The sequence below is a fragment of the Peromyscus maniculatus genome, chromosome 18 (assembly GCF_049852395.1).
Source record: "Peromyscus maniculatus bairdii isolate BWxNUB_F1_BW_parent chromosome 18, HU_Pman_BW_mat_3.1, whole genome shotgun sequence".
NCBI lineage: Eukaryota > Metazoa > Chordata > Mammalia > Rodentia > Cricetidae > Peromyscus > Peromyscus maniculatus.
In genome coordinates, this window is record NC_134869.1 from 13,827,724 (window position 1) to 13,855,352 (window position 27,629).

The window sequence follows — 27,629 nt, forward strand, 5'->3', positions numbered from 1 at the left end:
GGGTATTCTATAGATGAGCAAAAAACCAAATTGGGGAAATATCTCGAATTGAAGACTTCAAGAACAAAACATATCAACATTTTCTAGTGACGCCAATGAAGGAAAACTATTTCTGAGTGAATCCAGGCTGTCTCCAAGAGACTTTTGCACCAGGTATAAATATTATCGTCTCAGAGTTATTCTGTTAGGCATGAGCCCATGGAAAAGCTGGAAACCACTTCACTGTGCTCTAGAAGGGACAAGTTTCTGGGATTAAAGTCTGCATCGGTGTACATGTGGCACTTATTAACTTAAGACAATACACTAGAGCTGAAAATCTCCCAGGTTGAGGAAGACCTCTATGAAGTAGTTTCATGACAGACTAGCAATACCATCAGACATCAGCGGTCAGTTTGACTCCTTCCTTTTGGAAGAGGGACAAGACATAATAAAACCCAGGCTTTGGCCTGAGTTTCATGATTTTAACATCAAACCATTCTGTTTAGTTGCAATGCTGTGAGTACTCCCAACAGCACCCAAATAGAAGATGTTCAACCACTACCAAATACTCATGTTATTTTTGGGAGAAAGCAAAAATAAACACAAAACCTCAAACCTTCTAATTATGAGATGCAATTTTCATCTGGCATATCAAATGTATATTTCATGTATTTCTAAGTTTTATTATTTTGAATAGAGAGAAGTTGAGACAATACATATAATGTACAGTGACATAAAATAATTGTGACTGACTTGAAATAGCCTCAGAAAACATGAGTTTCTTTTACACAGCACTGTGACTTTCAGAATTCCGAGCTACACATAAAGGGGCTGCAACTCCAACCTCTCCTTTCCCTCCATACAGTGTTACATTATCAGGACAAATCAAGGGCTGGAGAGATGGCTCAGAGGTTAAGAGCGCTGACTGATGTTCCAGAGGTCCTGAGTTCAATTCCCAACTCCCAACCATCTGTAATGAGAGCTGGTGCCCTCTTCTGGCCTGCAGGCATACATGCAGGCAGGACACTGTATATATAAGTAAATAAATAATTCTTCTTAAAAAAGGCAAAAAAAATATGTTTAAAAAATAGTTATTTGATTTCTTGTAAATGCTGTGAATCTCTATTTGTCATTTTGTATCTGTATATTAAAATAATTTGCCAAACCTAAAACAAACGAACCAAAAAAACATGCTTGAAAAGTTCTTTTAGTCTCTCCGAGTTAAGTCAGACCACTGTCCGTTTCTATTTTGACGGAGTCCTTCAGGGCCCACTTACTTTGTGCTGGGTCGGATTTCCTGGCCGTTTTTAAACCATTTCACCTCCAGCTTTGGATCCGCCAACTCCACAACAAATCTCACTTTGCCTCCTTTATCCACCTGATACGCAGGGTCGAGAATTTTGGCAAAAGCTGTAGACAGGAACAAAAAAAATATGACAGTGTATAATGTGTGTATGAAAATCTAAGAACGTGTTAAAGGGGGGAAAAAAAGAGCTTCAGGGAAGAACAAAGTTGGAAGCCTTCCTAATTACCCCATATATTTCAGTTATGTTGACATGGATACAGAAAGATGGTTTAAAATTTAAAGCAAGTTCGTGTGTTTTTAAAAGAAGCATAAGAGAAAAATAGCGCTACTACTAATTTTAAATTACACCGATTTATTCTGTATGTGCCTGCATGGCATGCCTGTGGGGTGTTGGTGTCAGAAGACACTCTGGGGAGTCTGTTGTCTCCCGCCATGCGGGCTCGTGGTGCAAACTAAAGCGGTTAGCGTTGGCAGCAAACGCCTGTGCTCCCGGGGCCATCTCATTGGCGTTTGCTCACTTTCTGGTATTTTAAAAAGATAAAAATGATTATGAGGTTTCGAATGGAAACACATGAACTATGAACCAAAGGCTGAGGGGCCCCCAACTGGATCAGGCCCTCTGAATAGGTGAGACAGTTGATTGGCTTGATCTGTTTGGGAGGCATCTAGGCAGTGGTACCAGGTCCTGGGCTCGTTGCATGAGTTGGCTGTTTGAAACCTAGGACTTATGCAGGGACACTTGGCTCAGTCTGAGAGGAGGGGACTGGACCTGCCTGGACTGAGTCTATCAGGTTGATCTCAGTCCTTGGGGGAGGATTTGCCCTGGAGGAGGTGGGAATGGGGGGTGGGCTGGGGGGAAGGGGAGGGGGGCAGGGAGGGGGAGAACAAGGGAATCTGTGGCTGTTATGTAAAACTGAATGGTATTGTAAAATAAAATTAAATTAAATTTAAAAAATGGTTATTAGGTTTCTAACCAGTTCCCTAGCACGTGGATTCAGCACTCAGGGTTCAGAAAGGCCAGCCTCTCTAAAGGGGTCGTCAGCTGGCTCTCCACTTCCACGATTGTTTCTGGAATCCTGACCTAGGAGTTGTGAGACTGTAGGAACGGCTGAGTTGTGCAAACTCAGGCAGGGCCTCTAGATTTCCCAAGGGCCGCTTCTCAGCCAGTTCAGGGTGACATTTAGAAAGGAGGACCGGATTTTTTTTTTAAAAAAACCATAATGTGAGTCTTTAAATCCCGTCTGAACATGAAGGGAAGCAGTAAAAGTCGGGGCTTGATATCACCCCGACATTTTTGTGCACCCGGAACCTGATAATGATCCAGCACAGGAAAGCTGGGAGCGTCAGTGGCCAACTTGAAAAACACACCTTTCTCCCCGTCCCCCAACTTTGTGTTTCAAACCAGAACCGAGGGAACCCACCCCAGAAACCTTACTGGGTGCGAGGGACAAACTCGGAGGAAGAATCTGAGCTACAGAGTGAGGGACATAAGAGCCTGAACGAATGGAGACCTCCGAGAGGTTCCTAGAGGCCACAGGGATGTTCTCCGCTTCCTTGTGTGGCATGTGTGGCACTGTAAACATGCTGACCCTTATCATGCGAGCTAAAGGAACCATGAACCCCTGCAGGCCCATGAGAAATAGGATGAGACATGGTTCTAGGTGGCAGATCCGCCTCTGCCAGGTCCCTGGGAGTGCTCACCTGCGCTCTTCTTCTCCACCCTGCGCATGCGCTTGAGGCGCTTAAGCATGCCACGCAGGTCAGTGATGCCATACTGGAAGGCGATCTTCTCATACTCGTTGGGGTTGGCGTTCTTCAGCAGCTCCCACACGTCTATCTCGGGCTCCTCCTCCTGCTGCTTCACCTCCCTAGCCCGGAAGAATGGTCACCTAGGTTAGAAACTGTCCTGCCCCCAAAGACCCGGAAGGTGGGGTATGATCCCACTCTGTGATGCCAAGGGTTCTGCTTACAGCCACCAACAGAGTCGACTCGATTTCTTGGGTAACTTCCGGAGACCAGAAGATCAAGTATGTACACTTTGAACTTTTACTTTTCTAACTTAAAAACGCAGTTGTAGGAAGAGTGGGGATGTCAGGACAAATCCTGAGATATTTTCAATTTCAAAGTCTGATCGCAATAGATCCTGACCAAAATGCTGAGAAGCATTTGAAGGTAAGAATTTCAAAAACTTAAAGACAGATCTGGCCACTCATGTGGGTAGTAGATTCAGTTTGAAAAGCAGATTAAGAATTAATATTTAAAATTGGCCTACGAGTGAAAAAAATCCCTTTCTACATGTATTGATGTAAACATAATCCAAACAGTATTTCAAACCTGTGGATTTTTCCAATATTTGTTCCATCACATTAATAAATATGTGCATTATTTTGTTATTTTTACATTAAAACATTGAAACAATCATAGAAGTTTTTTATTTGTTCTTCATATTAGTGTCAATTAAGATGCATTTTAAGAGAAAATTGTTTTTCTAAGTTGGTAGGAAAAAGAACAATGAGGCGAAAAAATTCTGTCGTACTTCAGCTTACCATACCATCTTGATTTTTTTTTTAAGAGCAAGAATGGGATTGGGCTGTAGACAGATTAATGTTAAGCTGTAAAACAAATGGTTTAAGATTCCATGGACAAGTGACAGGGTAATATGACCCTAAATCCTGACCACTGACAAAGAATGTGTGGGACACATGAAGGAGAACATGACTACACCACCCTTATGATGACTACTCCACAGGGTGCAGCCACGTTCTCCTCCATGTGTTATATGTGTCATCTGTTACATGCGTCAGCACTCGGGAGGCAGAGGCAGGAAGATCTTGGTGGGTTTGAGGCCAGCCTGGTCAGCATGGTATGTCACAGGCTAGCTGTGACAGCATAGTAAGTTCCTGCCTAAAAAAAATAAATAAATGAAAAAGGTCAAAATACGTCTGTCTTGCCCCTATTTCAAATCCACACAATGAAGCCAAAATTTACTCATGAATTTTTTAGTGAATGAGTTTAGTCGTATAAATGAAAGACATAATTTAATCTGATTTTCTTCACTGGCTAAATGGTCGTGATTATTTTGTTTAAAGTTAACTAGCTTTTCATTAGGGTAGTTTAAAGAAGTTCCAGGGGCTTCTTACTGGGAATAACACTGTTTTTTTTTTTTTTTTTTGGAAAATTGGTCAACAATTGGAGATATCAGCGTGAAAATATGGTGGTGTGAACAAAGGGCGCCATGACTTGGTCACAGCACTCACACCTAACTCAGAATGTCTTCTGTAACTTCATACGTTCCCTGAGACGGAAACACCTAGGCAAGGATAATGTCTAAAGCTCCAGTTTCCATCTCACACTGTCAGGTCTTCCTGCCCAGTGCAGAAAATGGAGCTAACCCAGAGAGTGGAAGGACCTAAGAGGTCTTTGGTCCACCATCTTAAATGGCAATGTCTAGCCAATCCCATTAAGGAAATGTGCCTAGAGACTGGAGAGATGGTTCTGCAGCTAAAAGCACACACTGCTCTTGAGTAAGAGCTAAGTCCAGTTCCCAGCACCCACACTGAAAAACTCACAACTGCTTGTCACCCTGGCTCCAAGGAATCTAATACCCTCTTCCGGCCTCTGCAAGCAGCCACACTCACAGAGATGCCCTGTGTCCCCCACCCACCCACCTACCCACTTCTTTAAAACTCTTTTTTAAAAAAGGGAAAAAGAGGGCAGTGGTGGCACACGCCTTTAATCCCAGCACTCGGGAAGCAGAGGCAGATGGATCTCTGTGAGTTCAAGAGGTCCAATAGTTATTATAATTTAAATAGCAACAAGAAACACAAGAAAAAGGTGAGACAAACCAGGAGAATGTTTGCAGAGGAAGCCAGTAAAAATGCTCACCGTTTCCTAGAGTGGACTCACAGCCCATCATCCTCAGCATCTTTCATTGATGTAGGAGGATGGATGCCTTTCCAGCGTGTTCCTTATCAGATTTTGTATGTGAACCTCAGTGAACTCTTTTCTTCTTTTTCTACCTCTCTAGTGTAGCCCCGAGTTTAGAAGAAGCTTTGGGATGTAAGGTCAAAGCTCTGTTTTACAGCAGTCAGCCCTCCTAGAACCCATCTTTACATACCACGGTGGCTGTTCACGACACTGTCTGTGTGGATAATTGAAGTGCAGCGAGGAGAGAAATCTAGATTTTTGTTTTTGTTTTTGTTTTTCGAGACAGGGTTTCTCTGTGTAGCTTTGCGCCTCTCCTGTAACTCACTTGGTAGCCCAGGCTGGCCTCGAACTCACAGAGATCCGCCTGGCTCTGCCTCCCAAGTGCTGGGATTAAAGGCGTGCGCCACCACCGCCCGGCTGAGAAATCTAGATTTTAAGGTTCCTTTGCATCACTGGGATAGACCTGTATAGTTTCTACCATACTTTTATCAACAGCAAAAATTTCTATAAATTGGTGGTCCTAGCGAACCATAAATCATTTATAGAAATTTTATGTAGAATAAGACTTCTAAATATTTACAAAGGTCTAATCCCATAATGAAATACTGCCCCAAATATTAGCCTTGATTCATCTAGTGTGTATTGAAACAAGCTGGCTTTAATAGGCAAAGGGAGAATTTTCGGTACACAGACAGTGGTTCTAATATTTATTCCGGCAGAGATTTTGCCACACACTTCTGGAGAAGTAGAAAGGGTAACCATGTGTCATTACCACAGTGAAAACACATGCAACCCACCATTTAGTAGGAAACACATGCCTTCTCCAGTTATAATGGTGGGTTAGTACAGTATGTTAAAGGAACACAGTCTTAGGCAAACAATCCAGTGAATCTGAGCCTTAATTAAAGGACGTGAAGGAAATGAGAACTGGAGACATAGTCGATGCCCTTTTTCCTAAGATTTTTTTTTCTTGTCATTTAGGCTATATAATTTCCTCTTTCTTCCCCATGCAAGTTGTTGGTAGAAACATCCTGCTATTATTTCTTACCCTTTCATTTTTAAATTGGAACGTGGCACTAAATTTACTGTACCACATCCTGATTGTGCTCACGTGTGTGAGTGTGTGTATGTGTGTGAGTGTGTATGCATGTGTGTATATGTGTGTGTGTGTGTGTGTGTGTGTGTGTGTGTGTGTGTGTGTGTGGTCTTTGAAGACAAATGCATTGAAAGAAAATGTTCATTTGTCTAGAGGAAGGGCAAGGTTTCTGCTATCTACCATGATCTAGGTCTTTTATATTTAATTTAATTTTTACAGTTCTATTAGTTGTTATTTTTCAAATGTATATATGTGGAAAACACACCTCAGAGAGGACATATATTTTGACCAAAGACTCACAATGGAATTCTATACTGTCAAGAAAGTGTGATCATTAATACTAAACATCTATTTTCAGTTTACTGCCTTATATGACTTCTTGGTGTTGAGATTTAAGTCGGTCTCGCTATAATACAAATATTTTCATCCTTTCCTATGGATAAGACCCTGCTTTGTTTCCCTGGACATCACCTAGCTTGATTTTCTACAGGTTGGTATTTTCCAGGTGAGTCCCCATGTGCAGCAGGAAGAAAAACTCCCCTGTCATCTACAGTGCGATGCATGTTGTGAATGGCAATGTTAGCCTCTAGGGCAGACTTGGAGTTCTGTTTCTTTTTCTTTTTTCTTTTTCTTTTTTTTTTTTTTTTGGTTTTTCGAGACAGGGTTTCTCTGTGTAGCTTTGCGCCTTTCCTGGAACTCACTTGGTAGCCCAGGCTGGCCTCAAACTCACAGAGATCCTCCTGCCTCTGCCTCCTGAGTGCTGGGATTAAAGGCGTGCACCACCACCGCCCGGCTTGGAGTTCTGTTTCTAACATGGAGTCACAGGGATGGCATTGACCCAGAAAGCAAAGAAGAAAAATTGGGATTTAGGTCTCTGCCTGCCTGGTCCAGTGTGACCCTGTGTGAGTGACTGACTCAGTGTCTCAGGATTTTGGTTTCTCACCTGAGAATGAGGCTCACTTAAGGACACTTCATATATTGTTGCTTTAAATGAACTTTGGGAAATAATTAATATTATTTAAACTAATGATTGAGATATCAAAAAAGATGTATTTGATATTGTCATATGTATTGTTGAATATTGATCACTAATTAGTAAGTTACACCTATAACTATTTCTGTTTTTAACCTTAATGTTGAGGGCTCTGATTGAAATCTTCATTCTGTTAACTTGAAAAAAAAAATCTAACCAAACTGAGAATAGAAACACAAACATGGTGTTTCTTTCATGAGTTTACAATTTTTGAGGAGCATTTGTATTAATGTTCTTTTAATATCCCAAAGAGGACTGAAATTGTCTTTTTTTTTTTTAAAGATTTATTTATTTATTATGTATACAGGAGAGGGCGCCAGATCTCATTACAGATGGTTGTGAGCTACCATGTGGTTGCTGGGAATTGAACTCAGGACCTCTGGAAGAGCAGTCAGTGCTCTTAACCTCTGAGCCATCTCTCCAGCCCCCTGAAATTGTCTTTTAAATAAATCTGAAAAGCTAACTGAAAACTGATGGCAAAATTATAAATTATTTAGACAAATAGGTTTACTGTTTATTCACAAATTTGTTAAACTATAATCCCAGAAAATAACCCTTTCTTTTTGTTGTTTTTCTGCTATAGAAAATGTCTTGAAAAATGTATATATAGCTAAAAATAACACATGCAATATAGTCTATTATATTATTTTATACTTGTACATATATGGACAGAAATCCTATAACATGGTTATATGCTGAACATCCATCTGGCTGTCCTCTATGTCCAATTACATGAGATGACACTGTCAAGGAAGTGTGAACAATAAATGTTTATTTCTATTCACTACTATGTTTTATCACTTTTAAAATATGCATCTTGGGGATGGCATTTTAAACATCTCTGGAATACTACACACTACATACTATGTATCTTATAATCAACACTGTGTCATAATAAAACATTTAGAAAAAGTCTTTCATTATTAGTGCTTTTATGAAATGTCAACATGTCTTCAAATCAATAATGTCTTAAAGTTGAGTCACAAGTAACGTATCAAAGTGAATCTGCCTATTGCAAAGACCACTACCAAAAATATGAAATTGACATTTTCAGTCAAGTGTCAAGAACCAAAGGTAACAAGAGCTGTATTTACCCAGTCACAGAAGAGAATGACGTGAAGTCTTGGCTGTTTCTAGACAGTTAAGTCTCATGTCTCAGTTATCCCATTTCCTCACTCTCAACTGAGAAAATACACGAAAACTCATCAAACACGTAAGTAGGAAGTTTAGGAAGCACCCGCTTCTGCCTTCAACAGGTTAGTTGTTGCTTTCTCTCTCTCTTAGTTGATTGTTACATTCTATAAGCAAAACACGTATTAAGAAGAGACAATTCTTGGAAAAGCATTCAGCTTAAACTTGACTTCTCTGGGTGGGTCTAAAAGATCCAGGCCACGGTGCCTCACGGCATCACTTGGTTCTCACCTACGTTTCAGGAGACCACTAAAGTCAAGTTCCCCTGCATCCTCTTGACCTTCTCCACTGTCATTAACAAAAGAAAAGCAAATCTGGGTTTAATGCAGACACATAGCTGAGCTTCCCTGAATGAACACTCTACACAGAATGGATATGCAATTTCGTACCGGCACACGAGGACTAAATCAACGCAAACTATTTCTTTTCACACAAGTGACATGGTAAGTTTTTGGAGTATGTACTTGTGGAAAAGTAGACATAAGGCACTTGTGTTACTGTATGACTGCAGAAGACACAGTGTAGATTGCATACATGAAACTGCTTGGATTTGTGTTAACACCAGATAACACAAATGCACTTAAGCCAAGCAACACAAAGTACTTTGTTTTTGCAAGTTGGGGGCTCTGGACAGAAACCTGTGTAAAAAGCAAAGGACTTTTGCTGATCTCTGTTATCCACGGAAGGCAGAGATTGGCTTCAAGGACAAAATGGAGCCTGTCAGACATATAAGTGCACACATGGCCTTATATCCAAAGGTAACCACTATGCCCAAGAATAGATGAATCAGATAAGTGATACCAACAGGACATAAAAATGGAGCTACTCACTGTAGAGCTTTCTAGAAGATGCATTTCTTTCTGTTTTTAAAGAGACTGCTCTTTGCAGTACAGTCATTTGGTTTTCTTGCTAGCACCTTTTAAAGTGTAGTTTTCAGAATGTTCTCTCTTGAGTTGCTAATTAACTCTTTCTTAGTGACTTTTTAAGGAGTTTCCCTATAGAGAAATGCATCTTAAACCAGGCATGCAGCCGCTCTCTTGATTTTCGATTAACTCTAAGTAGAAGCTGCGGTGCTGGTGTTTAAACAGCACGGCGGATTTACTTACATGTTTAATTTTTAATGGAGAGTTTGTTTCCTGCTCTTTACAGATGTTAGTTGTAGTTTCTAAGAAAAGAGTATGTGGGTTTAAAAACAGTGTGTCTAAGATGTAAGTCATAAGACATTAAACCCAAGTAACGCGTTCTCACATTTTCTGTTAGCAGGCGGCCGAGGGCCTTTTAAAGTAAACACATTTCTATTTTTTTAAAGCACAAAACAGTAGCTTCTGTCTCCCTGTCTTAAGATAGACCTGCATGTGCCATGAGCACATTTAGGTTGGTTTATTGTTAAGGATGAGATGGGGGGTGGTGGAGGGAGGGCAGTAATGAGATTGGACAGTTGGAGGGTTTTTTTCAAGTTAAAAATTATCATTGACTAATTGGATAATGTCTAGTATTTTCAAAAGTCACTAAACATTGTATTTCTTGATAATTTGGGCAGTAAATTGTGTTTTTTAATGAGACAAAACCATGCTTTGTAATAAAGGGATCACATTTTATACTCTAGGGTGACTTTCCTTTTCAACAAAACGGTCTGTGAAGTCTAAATGGTTCCTTTCCACATCGTCCTCAAAGTCAGCAGATTCAGTGGTTACCCACTTAGGATGATCCCACCGCATGTGATATTAACCTTACTAAGGAGCTATTCAACCGTGTTTTGGGTAGGGCACACGGTTTAGTAGCGCCACACATGATGAAAAGAAATGGAAATGAGTTTTCAGCTCTGGCTCTGCTGGCGCTGTATAAGGTGTATTCTTTCTGTTTCCCTTTGGGGTATTTGGTGGGAAACAGTGCAAATAAGGATGAAGCCACTCCTTGACACGGATAACCTAAGGCAATCGTGAGACCAGCACAAATGGAGGGTCTACTCTAGCGAGAATACTCTAAGAAATTATCAGTGTAGGCTTGGTCGGGCATTAAGCTCATGGCTTTTCTAGAATGGCAATTTTAAAGACATGATATGGTTGACTGCAGTGAAATGGCTGTGCCTTTTTGGAATCTGGAGAATGGAGGGAAACTCTTCCACCTCCATGTTATTATATGAACGCTATCTGGATTCCCACTCTGAAATTACCTTCTCTTGAAGGCAGATCTGATGTCAATGTTTGGAGTAGTCCCAGTGGATTCTTGGAAAAGAAAGAGATAATACAATGAATGACGATTAAGAAGGCAGGTTTTGTATTCAGTACTCTCGTGGACTGAGGCGTTCCCCAGATGGAAAAGCTTTAGATGAAGGGAGATGGCTGTCCTCCTGGGTGGCTGAGCTGCTGAGACATCATCACCTCTCATCCTCTAAATGAGGGACCAACAGAGAGACTTCGGAGGCAAATTCTCACTTCACCTGCCTGTCCACTGGTTCACAGAGAACGTTTAAAAGGCATTAACTTGATGTTTTCTGATAGAGATTTTGATCTACTAAATGATGGAGGGAAGTCCAAAAATCGGAATTCTGACAGTTTCCCAGGAGACTCTTAGACATGCCTGGCTGGGGTAATGAAGCTCTGTTGGGTACTGGAAGTCCTGACAGTGAAGGGACCCATGATCATTCCGTGTCTGCTTGATATCTCTCAGAATAAGAACTTCATGCCCTCTCCAGGTCGTCAGCAGAGCTTTAATCCCCTCCCCTACCCTGTCCTCCCCTCCCCTCCCCTCCCCTCCCCTCCCCTCCCCTCCCCTCCCCTCCCCTCCCCTCCCCTCCCCTCCCCTCCTCTCCCTTCCCCTCCCCTCCCTTTTTCCTTCCTTCCTTCCTTCCTTCCTTCCTTCCTTCCTTCCTTCCTTCCTTCCTTCCTTCCTTCCTTCCTTCCTTCTTTCCTTCCTTCCTTTTATTTTTATTTTAGAAACAGAGAGACAAAGCTCTATCTGGCCTGAAACAATTGAAGCTGGCCTCAATTGCAGAAGCTTTCCTGTCTCTGTCTCCTGAGTGGTTGAGGCATGTTCCACACCTCGCTTGTCTCCATAGCTTGCTGGAAGAGTCCACCCTAACTGAGGACAAAGTTCATAGTCTCCTCACCCTCTCTAATCTGCCTAACACTGCCTGCGCACAGGAAAGGGAGTTCCCCTCGGTGTGGCTGCTCCTCTTTGTGCATTGAGCCAGGCTGACTCCCCCCCCCCCACACACACGCACACTCAAGTAGGACAAGGGTGTGGTTGGGAGTCTTCGTGATCCTGGTTACCCTCCTCCAGAGGGATCCAAGCTGAGGTGCTGTACACAAGACCAATGACATCATTCCAAATGTGGAACAAGCAGTATGTTGCAGAGAAAAGCATTGCTTCCTAAAACTCAATTCCATTCCGTGTAAATAATTCCATTTGAAACAATACTGGCTTTAAAAAAAAAATTGTGGCTACATCACATTTGGATGAACTTATCTTTTTTGTTTTTGTTTTTGTTTTTTTTCCGAGTCGGGGTTTCTCTGTATAGCTTTGGAGCATGTCCTGAATCTCACTTTGTAGACCAGACTGGACTTGAACTCACAAAGATTCACCTGCCTCTGCCTCCCAAGTGCTGCGATTAAAGATGTGCGCCACCACTGCCCAGCTTTTTTTTTTTTTTTTTTTTTTTTGATGAAGTTATCTTAAGTTCATGATTGTTGCTGGCAAGTTGGTTTTCTACCTGTACACTTATAAAAGTGGAGATTTCATTCATCCTCAATGTACCCTAAGATTTATCCATATTGTGTCTTCTCTGGGCAGTACATGGAACACATGGGTGGAGAATTTCCTTTATGCGACGTAAGTCACTGTAGAGAACATCTCTCTTCTTTCTGTCCTGGCTTCCTGCCATCCTTGTCTTGTTCCCAAACTTCAGTGGAAAAAAAATGGCCTCAGGCAACAGATTAAATCATTAGAAAAAACAATACCCTCCTTCTCTGGGAGACAGAAGGAATACTGATAGCAAGAGATGATACTGGTTCATCAGGCTTGCTAAATCCTCCACAATCAGAAAAACACAATCTTAAATGCAAATTAAGGTGGTGGCACACACCTTTAATCCTAGCACTAGGGAGGCAGAGGCAGGGGGATCTCTGTGAGTTTAAGGCCAGCCTGGTCTACAGAGTGAGTTTCAAGACAGACAGAGCTGTCTCAAAATAAATAAATAAATAAATAAATAAATAAATAAATAAATAAATAAATAAATAAATAAAATAAATAAATAAATAAAACAAAACAAAATGCAAGTTAAATCACCCAAATCCGATAGCATTACATAAATTTCTTCTCCATCCCTTTCCACCCTGTAAAAAGTCACATTTATCTAGGCGAGATGGTTCTCTTACCATGCACTTCAAGATCAAATGAACAACTGTCAAATTTATCCTTGTAGGTGACCTCACACCTGTAATTTCCTGCATAGTTCTCTTTGGCCTTGATGATCTGCATCTCGAATGTGTAGATCTGCAATAAAAAGCATCCAGACACACTCTAGACTGACCTTTATGGCAGAGACAGGTGCTCACCTTTCAATTGCTTAACAAATTTCTCAGAACTGGTGTAAAGATAAGACAGTATCTATATCCAGTATGTCTCGGTCTAGAAGGGTGGATTGTGCCCCACAGCTTCTAGACACAGCAAGACAATTGCAACAGAGTGTAGACACAGGAATGATAACCCAGAGGGACGAAAATCTGTCAAAACTAAACTTGTGTCGTGTAGCTATTTCCTCTGGTTTGGATCTGATCGCTGCCATTTTGAATCAGAGTAGCTGTGAATCACCAGCTGGAGACCATCACAAGCCTTCTTAACATTCCCTTGTGGAGAGAATGTGGAGATTCACAAGGCCCCTCCCCCCTGGTTACACAAACAGTAAGGAATTACTGAGGGAGAGGCTAACCCACAGTGCCCAGCTGTCAGCTAAGCTGCACTGAAGATGGGTGATGCAGCTTTCATGAACCATCGCCCACGCTGGGGTGAAGGTGTTTCGTGATGCAGCTCCTGATTTTCTCACGCTGCTGCTGTAGCTGTAGCTGAGCAGCTCCTACATGCCCCTAGAAATAACCCCAGTGGATTCGTTGGTTCACCAAACTGGACTTAGGTGAGATCTTAAAGTTCTTTAAGGTCATTGTCTTAGTTATCTGGGGTGAATAGAAATATACTCCTGGGGGGGGGACCATGCAGCAGTCTGAAACAGCTTTATACCCCCCAACAGAAGGGATGATCCAGGGGTTCAGGACCGTACCCGAGTTTGCCTCTCGAAGGTCTCCTTTAGCTGGAGGTGCTTCCCAGCTTTGCTGGCCAGATCCATCCATTTCCCTTTGAACCATTTGATCGTGGGTTTTCTAAGAAGGTCTTCAGCCTTGACTTTGGCTACAAAGGTGATGTTTGCACCTAGAAAAAGCACAAAGGACTTAATCTCGAATTTAGAAACTGTCATTTGTCTTGTTTTCAGCAGAAGAAGTTGATACGGGTCTGTACGGTAGAGAGCCAGCTTACATTTTCACAGTGGCACAATGGATCAGCCCTGCTTTGTGATAAGTATCCTTGAAGTTTTAAGAACGTCCATCTGATCTGCTTTGGAAGTTTCTGTGTATGTATGTATGTATGTATGTACGTATATACGTATCTCTCTATATATATTTTTCACTGAATAATATATATTTATATATTATATATAATTGTGTATTATATATACTCAGGTTTTATATATATAATATATATTCAGATATACACATACATACTTTCATTATATATATATCAATCCATACATATGTATCTCTATATATATCTCTCTCTATATATTTATCTGAGAAGTGAACCCTGGGGTCTTGTACATGATAAACAAGTGCTTTACCACTGAGCCACATCCGCAGCCCATTTGGGAATTTTGAATCAGAAAAGAAGCAATGAAGATATTGGTGGAAAGAAATATTTAAATGTGGATTTACATTTATGCATTTCCACAAAAGAAATGCATGTCTTTCTTATTCAAGATGATGGGGTGCCTGTAATGACAGGGCTGGGAGTAAGTTAAACCAGTCTCTTTGGGGTGATTTGAAGAGACTGTGTAGTTGCTGATCAGGCTCTGGGGACATTAGAAACAGTCTGGCCACTAGCCGAGTGTCTCAGGGCCTTACAAGAACATACAAGGAGCCAACATTTCTACTTGTACGCTAGGCCTGAAAGAAGAAAGTCTGAGATATAGTTAGTTATGTGCTCATTTGCATGATATCTGGTCAATACTCAAGTCTGATTATGATCATAAGAATTTGCTAAATTAAAACTCAGGAGGTCCTAAGTTCTTCTCTATCTCGGCTTTCTGTTTATTTCCTTCCTGGCATGTAGCTTTTGTGGTTAACTGGTTAACTTCTCTTGTCTGTTCCTATTTTTAGACTATAATTCATGTGGGTTCATATGGTATACTGTACCCAGCACAACCAGGTAGCATGTAATGAATATTTTTGAATAATTATTTCCAAATCTGCAACATCTGTCTGACCAGCTGTCCTCGAGACACATTACATAGTTTATCTAGCACTTGAACAGACTTGTGGGCATCCTAAGCACCTGCTGGGGGGCAAGTGCTGTCATTGTGACAGCAGACTCCAGTCTTCAGAGCTGCTTCAGAGTACTTCACAGGCAGGCCTCATTCTTTATTCTCATTTTACACAAGAAGAAATTGAGGTGGAATGAGGCTAAATGGTCTGTCCTACTAGCAAGAAGCAGAACCAACATTTTAAACCCAATCATATTGGCTCTCGGGGTCAGACATTGGACTCCCTATGTGCTAACAACTACCCAAATAACTACCATCCATCTTTTGGATGATATAGTGATATTTTGCATGATATAGTGTTCATGCACAATATACTATTGCTCGGTCATAAAAAGGAATACTGAAACAACAACGGGAGTGGACCCCAAACACGTTATGTTGATTAGAGGAATCCAAACGCAACGGACCGCATGTTCCATAATTATTCCATCTGTATAAAATAAGCAGGGTGGGTAAATCCATAGAAACAAAGATTAGGATTAGGGAATGAGGTAGTGGAGTAATGGCGTACAAGATCTCCTATGGGTATCTGAATGCATGGATGTGACGGATGTTCTCATAGTTACTGAAAACCTCATTTTAAAAATGATTTATTGCCGGGCGGTGGTGGCACACGCCTTTAATGCCAGCACTTGGGAGGCAGAGGCAGACATATCTCTGTGAGTTCAAGGTCAGCCTGGTCTCCAATGTAAGTTCCAGGAAAGGCGCAAAGCTACACAGAGAAACTCCGTCTCGAAAAACCAAAAAAAAATATATATATATATATTTTGTGGTATGTGCAAAGGGGAAGGATTCTGGGCCAGTACTCACCAACTTTCACTGATCCTGTTTGAGGTTTTTCAACAAACAGGGTGGACAGCTGAGAGTTGGCATTCTGTTTGTCCTGTTCCTCTCCGCCAGCCGGTGACTCCCCAAGAGACCATTCTGGAAGCGGAAAGGGAGACACGGGTCATCTCAGGGCCAGGTTCTCCTCAGGCTGGCTTACCTGTGTTTGATCTTCTCTTCCACACTGACTCTTGTTCTTGCTTAATAAACCTAGATCAAAACGACAGCATTCCCTCGCCCCCCACCAACCACCAGAAGGGAGGGACCGATCTCCATCCTTACAGGGATAGCTCTTCCATGCACAGACCAAGGGACATTTTCTAATTCCTGGAACAGTAAAGCTGGTCGGGTGAATTGTTAACTGTCTTTGGTGTTCTTCTGCCTGTTCCTCATGATCTACACAGTGGCAGTGAGAGAGATTCACACAGCAATCTCGGGGTCTTTCCAGATGACTGACTCTAAGGCCGAATCCATACAACAGAATCTGGAGAAACTAAAAGACAGGCCACTTTGAAGGTAAACTGCCCGGTGTGGGTCAGAGAGCCAAGCCTGGCTTTGTACTTTTAGGTTCCTTCCTGTGCTCAGTGGAAAAATTCTACATAGAGGTCAGTAACAGGGTCATGACCTGCAGGTACAAATTTAAAGAACAGTAGGACTGCCCTGCAAAGAAGAAAACAAACAAACAAAAACAGCAGAGAAGACTGGCCGAAGCTTTCCCATAAAGAGAGACAAGCTGAAAAGGAAGCTTCTTTTGTATTTCCTAGTCTGAACGGAGATGCAGGGTTAACACTGATCAGCAGTCCACCCCAGCATGGGAGGGGAGGGGAGGGCAGGAGGGGGATCCGGAGTCGAACCCTCTCTGAGCCAAGTGCAGAGTTCGGCTGTCTGCACTTGATAACTGGGGGGGAAATGCATGGTTCAACAACTCTGCCTGTTAATGTTTCATGAAAAGGAGGAAAGTGCACATTTAATCATTTTAGTTTTCAAGTGTCAGTCATGCTCAGTGCTAAGAATTCTACCCCCCCCCCATGAAGCTAAGTCAAGTAGTCGCTTGAATACGCATTCTTAAGTCCCAAGTTAATGTGAGAGGTGCGTGTTGTGTCCGTGATGTTAATGATGATAGTGAGTGGTGATCACTTGTGTAAAGGGTAGGAGAGCAAGAATTTTTACTGTTTTGTTCACTTCCACACCCGAGGTGCCTATGCCACTGACTGGCCCTTAAGCAGCCAGTGATGGGACCAGGTTAGGCTCACAGCACAAAGTCGTTGAATGAGTGAATCAAGCAACTTCAGAATTGTAGATCCAGCTGACGGGTGTTTGAAAATGTTTCTAGCAATTATATTTACAATTAGACACAGATGTGAACTATAACCTTGACACATCCCAGGAGTGGAGACTGATCTCTGTTTATTTGCTAAATGCTAAAAAAAAAAAATGATATTATGATATAACAAGAAAGTCTGTGGCCTATGTGGCTGGATTCTTAAAAGTGTGTATTTGTATCATGCAAAATTAATTGTTTCTCAATGCATTAGTTTTCTTGTACTGGGAAATGTAGCAAACGTTTGCTGTAAAACTACAAACTGAATAAAACGAGGATTAGGATGAATAGGGCTTCAGGAAACAGTCATTAGTGCGTGGGTAAGGTCTGGATGCCTCTCTGGATGCATTTGCTCACCTGAATCTTTTCTCTCCAGGGCCCGACTACCCAAACCTGAAAGGAAAGTTTGATTTGGAGGATGCAGGAGAGTGTATGAAGGAGGGAAGTGGGGTGACTACCACCTTCTCAGGGTACCCCTAAACCCTATCTCTTTTTGCTATGGAGGAAGAAAACTACAAGTTGACTTGAGTGGAAAATCAGTAGCATCCCATCTATGAAGGACTCTGTTACAAGTCTGTCTTCTTTAAGAACAAAAATACAATTTAAACATACAAATAAGGGTCGGGGGAGCTGGATATGTAGATGAAAATGGAAGACAAACATTTTCATCTCTAAACTCATTCATGTTCAAGATCTATCTTCTTTCTCCCTCTTTTTCTTTCTTTCTTTCTTTCTTTCTTTCTTTCTTTCTTTCTTTCTTTCTTTCTTTCTTTCTTTCTTTCTTTCTTTCTTTCTTTCTTTCTTTCTTTCTTCCAGATGTCTCACCACGTAACTCAGGCTGACCTTGAAACTTATTCTGTAGCCCAAGCTAGCTTGGACTTGAGATTCTTCCTGCTTCAGCCTTCCCAGTATTGGGATTATGGGTGTGTACCACCACACCTGGCTAGGAAATCTTCCTTTTCTGAAGTTTCTCTTTGAAATCATCATTAGTGCCAATAATTCCCCTCTCGCTTCCCCAGCTCTGCAGCGGGACAATTATTCTACAGCAGCAGGACAACTCTTCAGGGGGACAATGAACTAATGAGTTAACAGTTGGGCCAGGGAGTCGTCCTAACCTGGAGGCAGGGCACTCGGCGGAGAGGCCTCATCTTCCTCTGAAACAAGAAACAGGAGGAAAAAGTCAAGGAAGAAAGAACTTCATCCAAGTAACCTGAGGAAGAGGATCTGGAAGAGAAGAGAGAGACTACGCAGTATTTGCAACTGTCGAGGGAGCCGCAGGAGACCATGCACCTGCGGGTAAACTTTAAGCGCACAGACAAAAACCCAGAAGGAGAATACAAAAAAAAAAAAAAAAAGGGTATGAGCGCTGGATAATTCCAATGAAGACATAGATTAAGAAATGGAGCTATGCCAGAGTTTCCTTGTAAGTCAGTGGGAAAATGATGGAGGGGGTTTCCAAGTTTTTATTCCTAGCTGAAACCAAGGTCAAGTGTTATTCACATATCATATTCATTTAGACACTGGCACACAAGCTGCTGGAGACTGTTTAAGAACTTGTTTCCACCCAGCAAACCCCAGACTTTCCCTTCTGTACTTAAGAAGCCAAAACTCAAATTAATAAATATAAATTAATCCATTTTATGAAGTTTAGCCATAATCATCTTCAGAACTTTACAGGCATTTCCCCAAGATTGGACTGGTATTTCCAGTGCTACATAATTGAAAATTTACTCATTCAAATTTATGAATTCCAAAATATGTTGTGCAATCTTATTCTCAGAGACACTGAATAGCCCCTTCCTGAGACACCTGTGTACCAATATGCATGCTTTACATGCTTAAAGAGGCAGTTGGTAGCATTGGAAACACTGACCCTTCCTTTCCAAAGCATGCAGGCTAAGGCTTGAATAAATAATACACATTTTTACACTTATGAAAATAGGACCTCCCATGACCTCATACATATAATACAGAAGATCCATATGCATAAAATGTTTTCTAAAAGTAGCTTAAAAATTATGGAGAAGGTAGGCTTTTGTATGATGCATTTGAATATTTACAACAAATACTAGTTTAGTGACTTGACATTATTTTCAACCAGGGAGGTATCTTATCGCTTCTTCAAACAAAATATTATAACAGAGCATAAGGGACCCTCCCTCCAATGTTGGTATTTCAAAACTCCAGAAGAGATTCACCAGGTTATGAAAATTCAAATTGTTAAGTGGAAATTTTTAGTGATCCAAGAAGGTTGGAAATGGTAGGATTGAGGCTGGAGAGAAGGCTCAGCAGTTAAAAGCACAGGCTGCTCTTTCAGAGGTCCTGAGTTCAATTCCCAGCAACCACATGGTGGCTCACAGCCATCTTTAGGGGGATCTGATGCCCTCCTCTGGCGTAAATGAATACAGGCAATTAGAGCATTCATCCATAAAATAAAAAAATAAAAGATCTTAGAAAAACCTATAACCAAGGGGTTGGGGATTTAGCTCAGTGGTAGAGCACTTGCCTAGCAAGTGCAAGGTCCTGGGTTTGGTCCTCAGCTCTGGGAAAAAAAATGGTAGGATTAAGCTAAATGTTTATATTTTATATTATTTTAAAATATGTTTGTACATATTTTACTGGCACACATGTCAACACCGTTGGTGTCAGCCACACCAGGAATGGACTTGAGGTGATACACTTCTTAAATTCATTTCCCTTTGGAATTCTCTTCTCCTGGGATACTCATTGACATCCCCAAAATTGTACATTTACAGGTACTTCTGAAATGTAAGGAGAAAGCTAGCCTGGAACTCATGAGCCTCAAACTTGAAGTCCTCCTGCCTCTGCCTCCTAAGAGCTGGGATTACTAGTCTTCCTTGGATGTTGAAAATCTTAAGCTCTCCAACCCTGGTCTGGTTGAATTCAATTGGATTGAGTGAAGAAGAAAAGTTTAATTTTTTCTTATCTACCATTAAAGGCAGATTCTGTTGCCAGGGAGGAAACCTTTTAGGCTCTGTGACATTTAACACCTTTTTAATGAAAGATAGAATCTCAAAAATAAAAAAGACAAAAAAAAAAAAAAAAAAAAAAAAAACCAGTAAAGTATGGAAGTCACACTGCCCCTTTCTCTACTTCAAAGTGACTTTGCTGATGAAAATTCTAACATTTCCATTTGGGCTTACTAGAATACAACATATTCGAAGACAGAGTCTGCAGGCAGCGGGCTATGTCCCCTAGCTACACAGAAGGGCAATTTAACAAAGCTGTTAAATTTGTTTAACTGTTGTGGGATATTTGAGCACACTTTGAAACTCTCAGACGTTGTTAATAAAATTAACCTTGGATCAGGGGGCGGAGCCAGTGACTAATGGACAGGAATTAGCCATAGAGAGGACGGAGGAGCCAGGAATATGGATAGAGAGACGCAGAGGTAAGAGTAGGGAGGTACTTAGAGATTCACGGTCTTTTTTGGTCTGGGACAGGTGGAAAGATGCTCCTGCTGGGGCTCTGGTTAAAAAAAAAGGTCAGCTGGTCACTCCTCTGCCCCTTCTTTGATCTATCAGGTTTTCATTCCAATATCTGACACCCAAGTCTTTACTGGTAATAAAACAACTTAGATTAAAAAAAAAAACAACCAAAAAACAAACAAACAAACAAAAAAAACCCCAGCAGACCTTGCTTATCCCTAGGTCATGGGAAAATGGCCGTCATAGAACCATGAAAATCAATGCTGAAAAAAGTTTCACATGAACTATGAACCAAAGACTGAGGGGCCCCCAGCTGGATCAGGCCCTCTGAATAGGTGAGACAGTTGATTGGCTTGATCAGTTTGGGAGGCATCTCGGCAGTGGGACCGAGTCCTGTGCTCATTGCATGAGTTGGCTGTTTGAAACCTGGGGCTTATGCAGGGACACTTGGCTAAGTCTGGGAGGAGGGGACTGGACCTGCCTGGACTGAGTCTCCCAGGTTGATCGCAGTCCTCGGGGGAGGATTTGTCCTGGAGGAGGTGGGAATGGGGGGTAGGCTGGGGGTAAGGGGAGGGGGTGGGAGGGGGGAGAACAGGGGAACCCGTTGCTGATATGTAGAACTGAATGGTATTGTAAAATAAAATAAAAGGGAAAAACAAAAAACAAATCAAAACAAAAAAAAAAACCCTGAAGTTTCCAGGGAAGAAGTCAGAGCATCGCGAGAAGGCAGCCATGCTTGCTGCCTCCCGTTTCAGTGGGGTGCGTGAGTCCTCTGGGTTGTGTGTGAGCCCTGCTGCATGGTCAGAACCACCACAGAACCCATAGCATGTGTTTGCTGCCTTCCAGGCTCTGTTGGGTATGCAATTCTTTCTACCTGGCTGGCTTTGAACTCAAAGGGATCCACCTGCCTCTGCCTCCCAAGTGCAGGGATTAAAGATGAGTGCCACTGTGCTTGGCTTTCCCATAGCTGATTTTAAATTCCCTGTTAATGTGAAAAATAATAATTTAAGTAATGTAAACCTCAGACAAATGTTGAGGCTTTAGAATGAAGACTAAAAGCATATGAAATATACGTGGTTCATAACAAACACCGGTTAAATACTGATATAGTATCTCACCTGATTTAGGCAAATTAATGAATATCACAAGCAGGGCAATCATATGTAGAAAATATTATTATACATTACTAAAATCAAAACAGCAACAACAAAATATTGGAAAACAGCAACACAGCTAATATTAATTCATCATTTTTGAGCCATTTTATTAACTTACACTTTTTAAAATGACATATGCCTTCCCATTTTGATGTTTACAAAAAACAATATTCATTTTATTATAAATACGTCTATTTAATAATGAGTTTCTTTCTGTCCTCCAAACCTATTAAATCAATGTTACATCTTCTAATGGCTGTCTCAGAACTGAAAAATACAATGATGTGAATTTTGACAAAGTTTATTAATGTAAAGCAATAACATTAGAATACATAGCAAAAGAAAAGTGTATAAGAGGTGTGTCATCAGGTGATTGATTGACGCCTAAAGGTAAGTTGCTCAAACACATTTAAGCACATGAGTAAAAACCACCAGGCTACCATTACTGCGGGTACAAAGGAACCTAAATGAAGAAAATGAATTAATGATTCTTTAAAGGAATTGGATCATTCCTTTAAAGCACAGGTTAGAATGTCAGCCGATTTACTTCCTCATCTGCCAGGCACACTCGGATCAGGAGGAGGAGACTCCATCTTAGGTTATGTGAGATACTTGATCAACATGGGTTTCACTGGGGACAGTTTATGTGGTGATGCTAATCCCTGAGAAAAGCAAGTAAGTCTTTATTTTCCTTGCAGCAACTACAAAAAGCAATTGCTTTTCTGGAAGAAAAACAAAAAGCACAGTAATTCTTTTAACTAAGTCTGTCATATATATGTAAACACACACACACACAACTAGTAGGATACTAAAAAAGAATTTTCTTTTGAGATAGGGTCTTACTTTGTAGCCCTGGCTCAATCTTTCTACCTCAACTCCTCAAGTGCTAGGGTCATAGGTGTGCACGTTACCATGAATGACTCAGAAGCTCCTAATCTGTTTGAAGAAGTTGGCAGACTAACACCCTAATTACAAGGTCAATACCTGAACCAAATAATTCTCTTTGCTTACAAAAATGAGGTTTTTTCCAGAAAATTTCTAGGTCATCTCAGAGTAAATTCAGTTAAAAATATTTTTTAAAAACGTTTTTCTTTGTTTTTAATTTTATCTTTATGGATGTTATGCCTGAACCATGTGTGGGCGGTGCCTGTGGAGACCAAAAGAGGTCAGCAATTACACATGGTTATGAGTGCTAGGAGTCTAACCTGAGCTAGAAGTCTAACCTGAGTCTAACCTGAGTGTTAGAAGTCTAACCTGAGTCTAACCTGAGCGCTAGGAGTCTAACCTGAGTGCTAGGAGTCTAACCTGAGTCTAACCTGAGTGCTAGGAGTCTAAACTGAGTCTAACCTGAGTGCTAGGAGTCTAACCTGAGCTAGGAGTCTAACCTGAGTGTTAGGAGTCTAACCTGAGTCTAACCTGAGTACTAGGAGTCTAATCTGAATCTAACCTGAGTGCTAGGAGTCTAATCTGAGTCTACTCTGAGTGCTAGAGGTCTAACATGGGTCCTGGTCAGGGCTTTTAACCATTGAGCCATCTCTTCAGCACAGCGGAATGTTGTTAATATAATAGCCTTAGAACTTATTTATTGAATATATTTAACTGAACAGAGGACTGGAGTGCATAGTAATAAAAGATGCCAGGATACGTTCAGAACTGATTCCCAGGCCTGATCACGTTTAGAGGCTTGGGGCAAGTTGTTCTACACTACTCACTGACTATGAGTTTGTCTCTTGCCCAGCAAATGAGAAGACTATAGGAATAAAACTCTCCAGACCACCATTGTTGGCACGGCCAACAGGCAAGACAGCATGGAAATCCAATTGGTGACTCAGTCCACAAGCATTTATTGGGAGATTGTCATGGGAGGTTCTGTGCCAGACGCTGGAGGGAACGAGATGAGGAGGCCAACGAGGTGTTAAGACACCGTGCCTGACCAGCGACAGGCAAAAGAGTCAACCACTGATGCGTGACTAAGTGGGGAAGGACCAGACATGACCGAGGAAATAGGTCCAAGAAAAATCAGGAGGAAGAAGGACGGTAGAAACGAGCCAGATGGTCAGGGTAAGCTGTCAAAGCACTGAAAGAGTTGGGTAGTTTTTAAAAAAAGTTAAAAAGACAGAGCAGGAGGGAATGAGCCGAGGAAGACATTCTGGTTAGTCCTGGAGAAAGGCGTGGCAGTCATCAATAACCATTTATCCCACAGGTGCCTCCTTTCTTACTGTGCCCTTTTGTTTAACTATTTTCTCTGAAATCTACCTGTCCTGGGTGAAAATGGATGGTTGTTGAAGAGGACTACATAGATAGAAAACCAATTGCCCAGCTTCCTTATTTAGGGATATCACTTTTTATACTGAATCATCTTGCTTGCCAAGTATGAAGAGTGACTCTTTTTTGTTGTTGTTTTTTTTGTTTTGTTTTTGTTTTTCAAGACAGGGTTTCTCTGTGTAGTTTTGGTGCCTGTCCTGGATCTCGCTCTGTAGACCAGGCTGGCCTCGAACTCACAGAGATCTATCTGCCTTTGCCTCCTGGGTGCTGGGATTAAAGGCGGGCACCGGCGGCACCACCACCACCACCACCACCACCACCACCACCTCCTGGCTGAAGAGTGACTCTTTAAAAAAAAAAAAAAAAAAAAAAAGAAGGCAGTTTATGAACCCAGGCATGTGACTGTAAGTAGTCATGTGTACAAATGGAAAAGGAAAAAAAAAAAAAAAAAAAAGCTACTAATTTTAGAAGATTCCATCATCTGGCCTTATCATCTCATCACACTTGATTTCTATAAGAAAGTATTGGGAACTAGTTGCTTTTAGTTTTTAGAAAACTTACTGAAGCATATAAATAGAGTATGATGACCTTTGCAGACCGAGGGTCGAGCCCAGGCTTTGTCTAAAGCCTGACAGCCTGCCTTCTAGGATTACATCACCTGTCCTCTTGGTTCATCCCCACAGGTCAGCTCAAGCACCTTCCCAAACTTGGAAGCAGAGGTATACTCCACCGGTCTTGTTGAGAATAATGTTACAGTCCCTTCAGCCAGGATGTTCAAACCTCCTTGAATCCGTATCATGGAAAGATTTCTAGGAGTTTGCACTGTCTGCATTCTGTAAGAAAATAGCCTTGAACTACGGCCACGTAGCCAGGATTAGCATCTGTGGTACTGTCCGTGGGCACTCCTGAAGGTCAGGACAAAGTGCAATGTGCTAACACTGTGCATTCATTTACAAGAGAGTAAGTCCAAGTTAGCTGAAGGAAATTCAGTATACTGAAGGAAAGAAAGAAAGGAAGGAAGAAAGGAAGAAAGGAAGAAAGGAAGAAAGAAAGAAAGAAAGAAAGAAAGAAAGAAAGAAAGAAAGAAAGAAAGAAAGAAAGAAAGAGAGAAAGAAAGAAAGAAAGATTTTCCTAATGTATAGGAGACAGCAGCAGAGGAATAAGGAAATGATATATGACATACAAAGAACAAATAGTTAGCATACTTTGAGCTGTGTCCAGGAAAGAAAAGAATCTTCTTCTTGTAATCAGAAAATGATTACCCTGAAATTTAAACTATATTATTCATTATTCAAATAAAGGTCAGTGTAAAAATGATAATGCAAACATGTAAGGCAAAACTGTCCATCAGCTTTTATGAAAACTTTTCTCTTTTAGGCTAAGGCCCTTACTCCTTAGCCTAAAAGAGATGACCAGTGATGACAATGACTTCAGCCATGGAGACACACAGAAATGCATGACATTGATTATCTCTTTTCCAAAACTGTACTACTTCCACAAAGGGCAAAACATAGGTCACTATTACATCAGTGGGTTTCCAATTCTGTAAGCCGCTGCATGAGGTCTGCTTAATGTGTAATGTCAGTGTCTACACATCAGTGTATCTACAGGACTCAATGTTGTACCAGAAGGGGCTACTCTTCACAATCGCAAGTGAGACCTGACGAAGTAGTTCGCATAATGGCTCAAAAACTGGCAAATTTTTGAGACATCTGGATAAATCAGCTGATTTTTTCCCAACCAAAGCCAACCAGGATCAAACAGCTTTCCTGAGCATGCTCAGTGGGACTCAAACACTTCTTACTGAGTGCTGGTGACGTGTTTTTTTTTTTTTTTTGTAAGGATTTTCCTTTGTTCGGAAGGTGTGTGGCTCTCACACCAAAGCACTTGTAATTTGGCTGATTGGGTCTTGCAGATAAGGATGCAAATGGGGAACTAGAAACCACACAGATGAAAGCTAAGGCAGAGACATGTCACAGGTCACATGACCACCTACGGGAGGGGTGGGGATGGGGGGCGGGCCTTCCTGTTCTGACGTGGTTGAAGTCTGTCTCACTCCCCCTCCCTCCAACTCACCTTTTGCTGGAGCGGTTCCCGCCTCTTTCTCTTTATTTGGTTCTGTGTGGAAAGTACAAGCATGTTTTTAAAAGTGTCTGACAGCACTTTATGGGGTGATGAGCAGTGAGTAGTGGGAGAGGGAGGAAAGTAAACGATGATGTTAATGATGCTACATACTCACGATGCTGCATATTAATCGGGAATTTGGGGATTACAGTTTAGAGTCACTTTAACCTTTAATCAAAGCAGTTAATAAATGTGATCATTTTAAAAGTATATATATAAAAACATGCAATACACATTTTGTTAAAATACATTTAACCCAGGGCCGGGTATGGTGGCATACTCTTTTAATCCCAGCACTCAGGAGGTAGAGGCAGAGGGTGTCTGGGAGTTCAAGGACAGCCTGTTCTATATACCAACCAAGCTTCAAGACAGCCAGGACTACACAGAGAGACCCTGTCTCAATAAAACAAACTCTTTCACCAAAAACAAAATATATGCTCATATATACACTTAACTCCACCATGTGGTATTACATACTATAGTAGAACTAAGTATACTATGAGGGTCACTTTAGAGTTCAGCCAGGGACATTTTAAGGAACTTTGACCCATGTAAAGGGTCCCAATGGCTTAGCTTCTGACTGTTATAAGGAGGTATACAAAGATTGTGAGGTGTGTGTAGTCTGAAAATGCTCATGTGAGCACATGGATCTTCTGCATTGGCTTGGGTAGCAATTAAAGTGTTATGAGCAGAGTGGGATCAGATTTTTATCAGTCGATGTCATCTACCTTCTGTTTCTTTCTGTTCGGGATCTATTAGAGATGAGAAGATAGTTTGTACAAGGTAATAACTGTTGGGGCTGGGGGAGGAGGGAATGGCTCAGCAGTTAAGAGAACTTGCTGTTCAAACACAAAGACCTAAGCTTGGATCCCAACAGTCAGGTCAGGTGGTTGACATTGCCTGTAACTCCATCCCCCTTCTGGCCTCTGCTGCACCTGCACCTAGATCCATGTGCATGTACATTCACATAGATACCCCCACACAAACGCATCTTAAAACATAACATAACCATTTCATCCATAACTGGGTGTGGCGGCACACACTGTAATCCTATGAAAGCAAATTGATCACGAGTTCAAGACCAGCCTGAGATACATTAGACCCTGTTTCAGACAAACAAGAAAAAAAATTAAATACTGTTTCAACATGAGTTCTGCCCTCTATCTTTTGTTTTTCTTTCTGTCTGTCTGTTTCTTTCTATAACTAGCAAGCCAGAGCTTGGCTAACTAAGGACTATTTTAGCAAAGTTTGAGAGGAGGCATTTTAGCCATAGTAACTCAATATTGTATAAGAAAGATGAAAAATGGCAGAATAAAGAAAACATCGTTTATAGCAGCCTAGCATAGCATCTGACCTGCAGGCAGAAG

General features: G+C 41.4%; 1 protein-coding gene across 18 annotated transcripts in view; it reads right to left on the reverse strand.

Annotated features, from left to right (window-relative positions):
• Positions 1-27,629, reverse strand: part of Mybpc1 (myosin binding protein C1) — an 85,499-nt gene that overhangs the window by 36,971 nt on the left and 20,899 nt on the right. For 5 of the 18 annotated variants that reach the window (XM_015998463.3, XM_006979840.4, XM_076554586.1 and 2 more), the window contains exons 3-12: positions 26,215-26,256; positions 18,383-18,421; positions 17,625-17,660; positions 15,932-16,045; positions 13,808-13,956; positions 12,909-13,026; positions 10,706-10,757; positions 8,764-8,820; positions 2,987-3,153; positions 1,257-1,389 (exon numbers count right to left, since the gene is read on the reverse strand). In XM_015998463.3, coding sequence (XP_015853949.2) covers positions 1,257-1,389; positions 2,987-3,153; positions 8,764-8,820; positions 10,706-10,757; positions 12,909-13,026; positions 13,808-13,956; positions 15,932-16,045; positions 17,625-17,660; positions 18,383-18,421; positions 26,215-26,256 — 907 coding nt within the window. Of the gene's footprint in view, positions 1-1,256; positions 1,390-2,986; positions 3,154-8,763; positions 8,821-10,705; positions 10,758-12,908; positions 13,027-13,807; positions 13,957-15,931; positions 16,046-16,228; positions 16,622-17,624; positions 17,661-18,382; positions 18,422-26,214; positions 26,257-27,629 lie in introns of those variants that run through there. The other 13 variants (XM_076554583.1, XM_042263124.2, XM_076554588.1 and 10 more) reach the window with 8 other exon arrangements.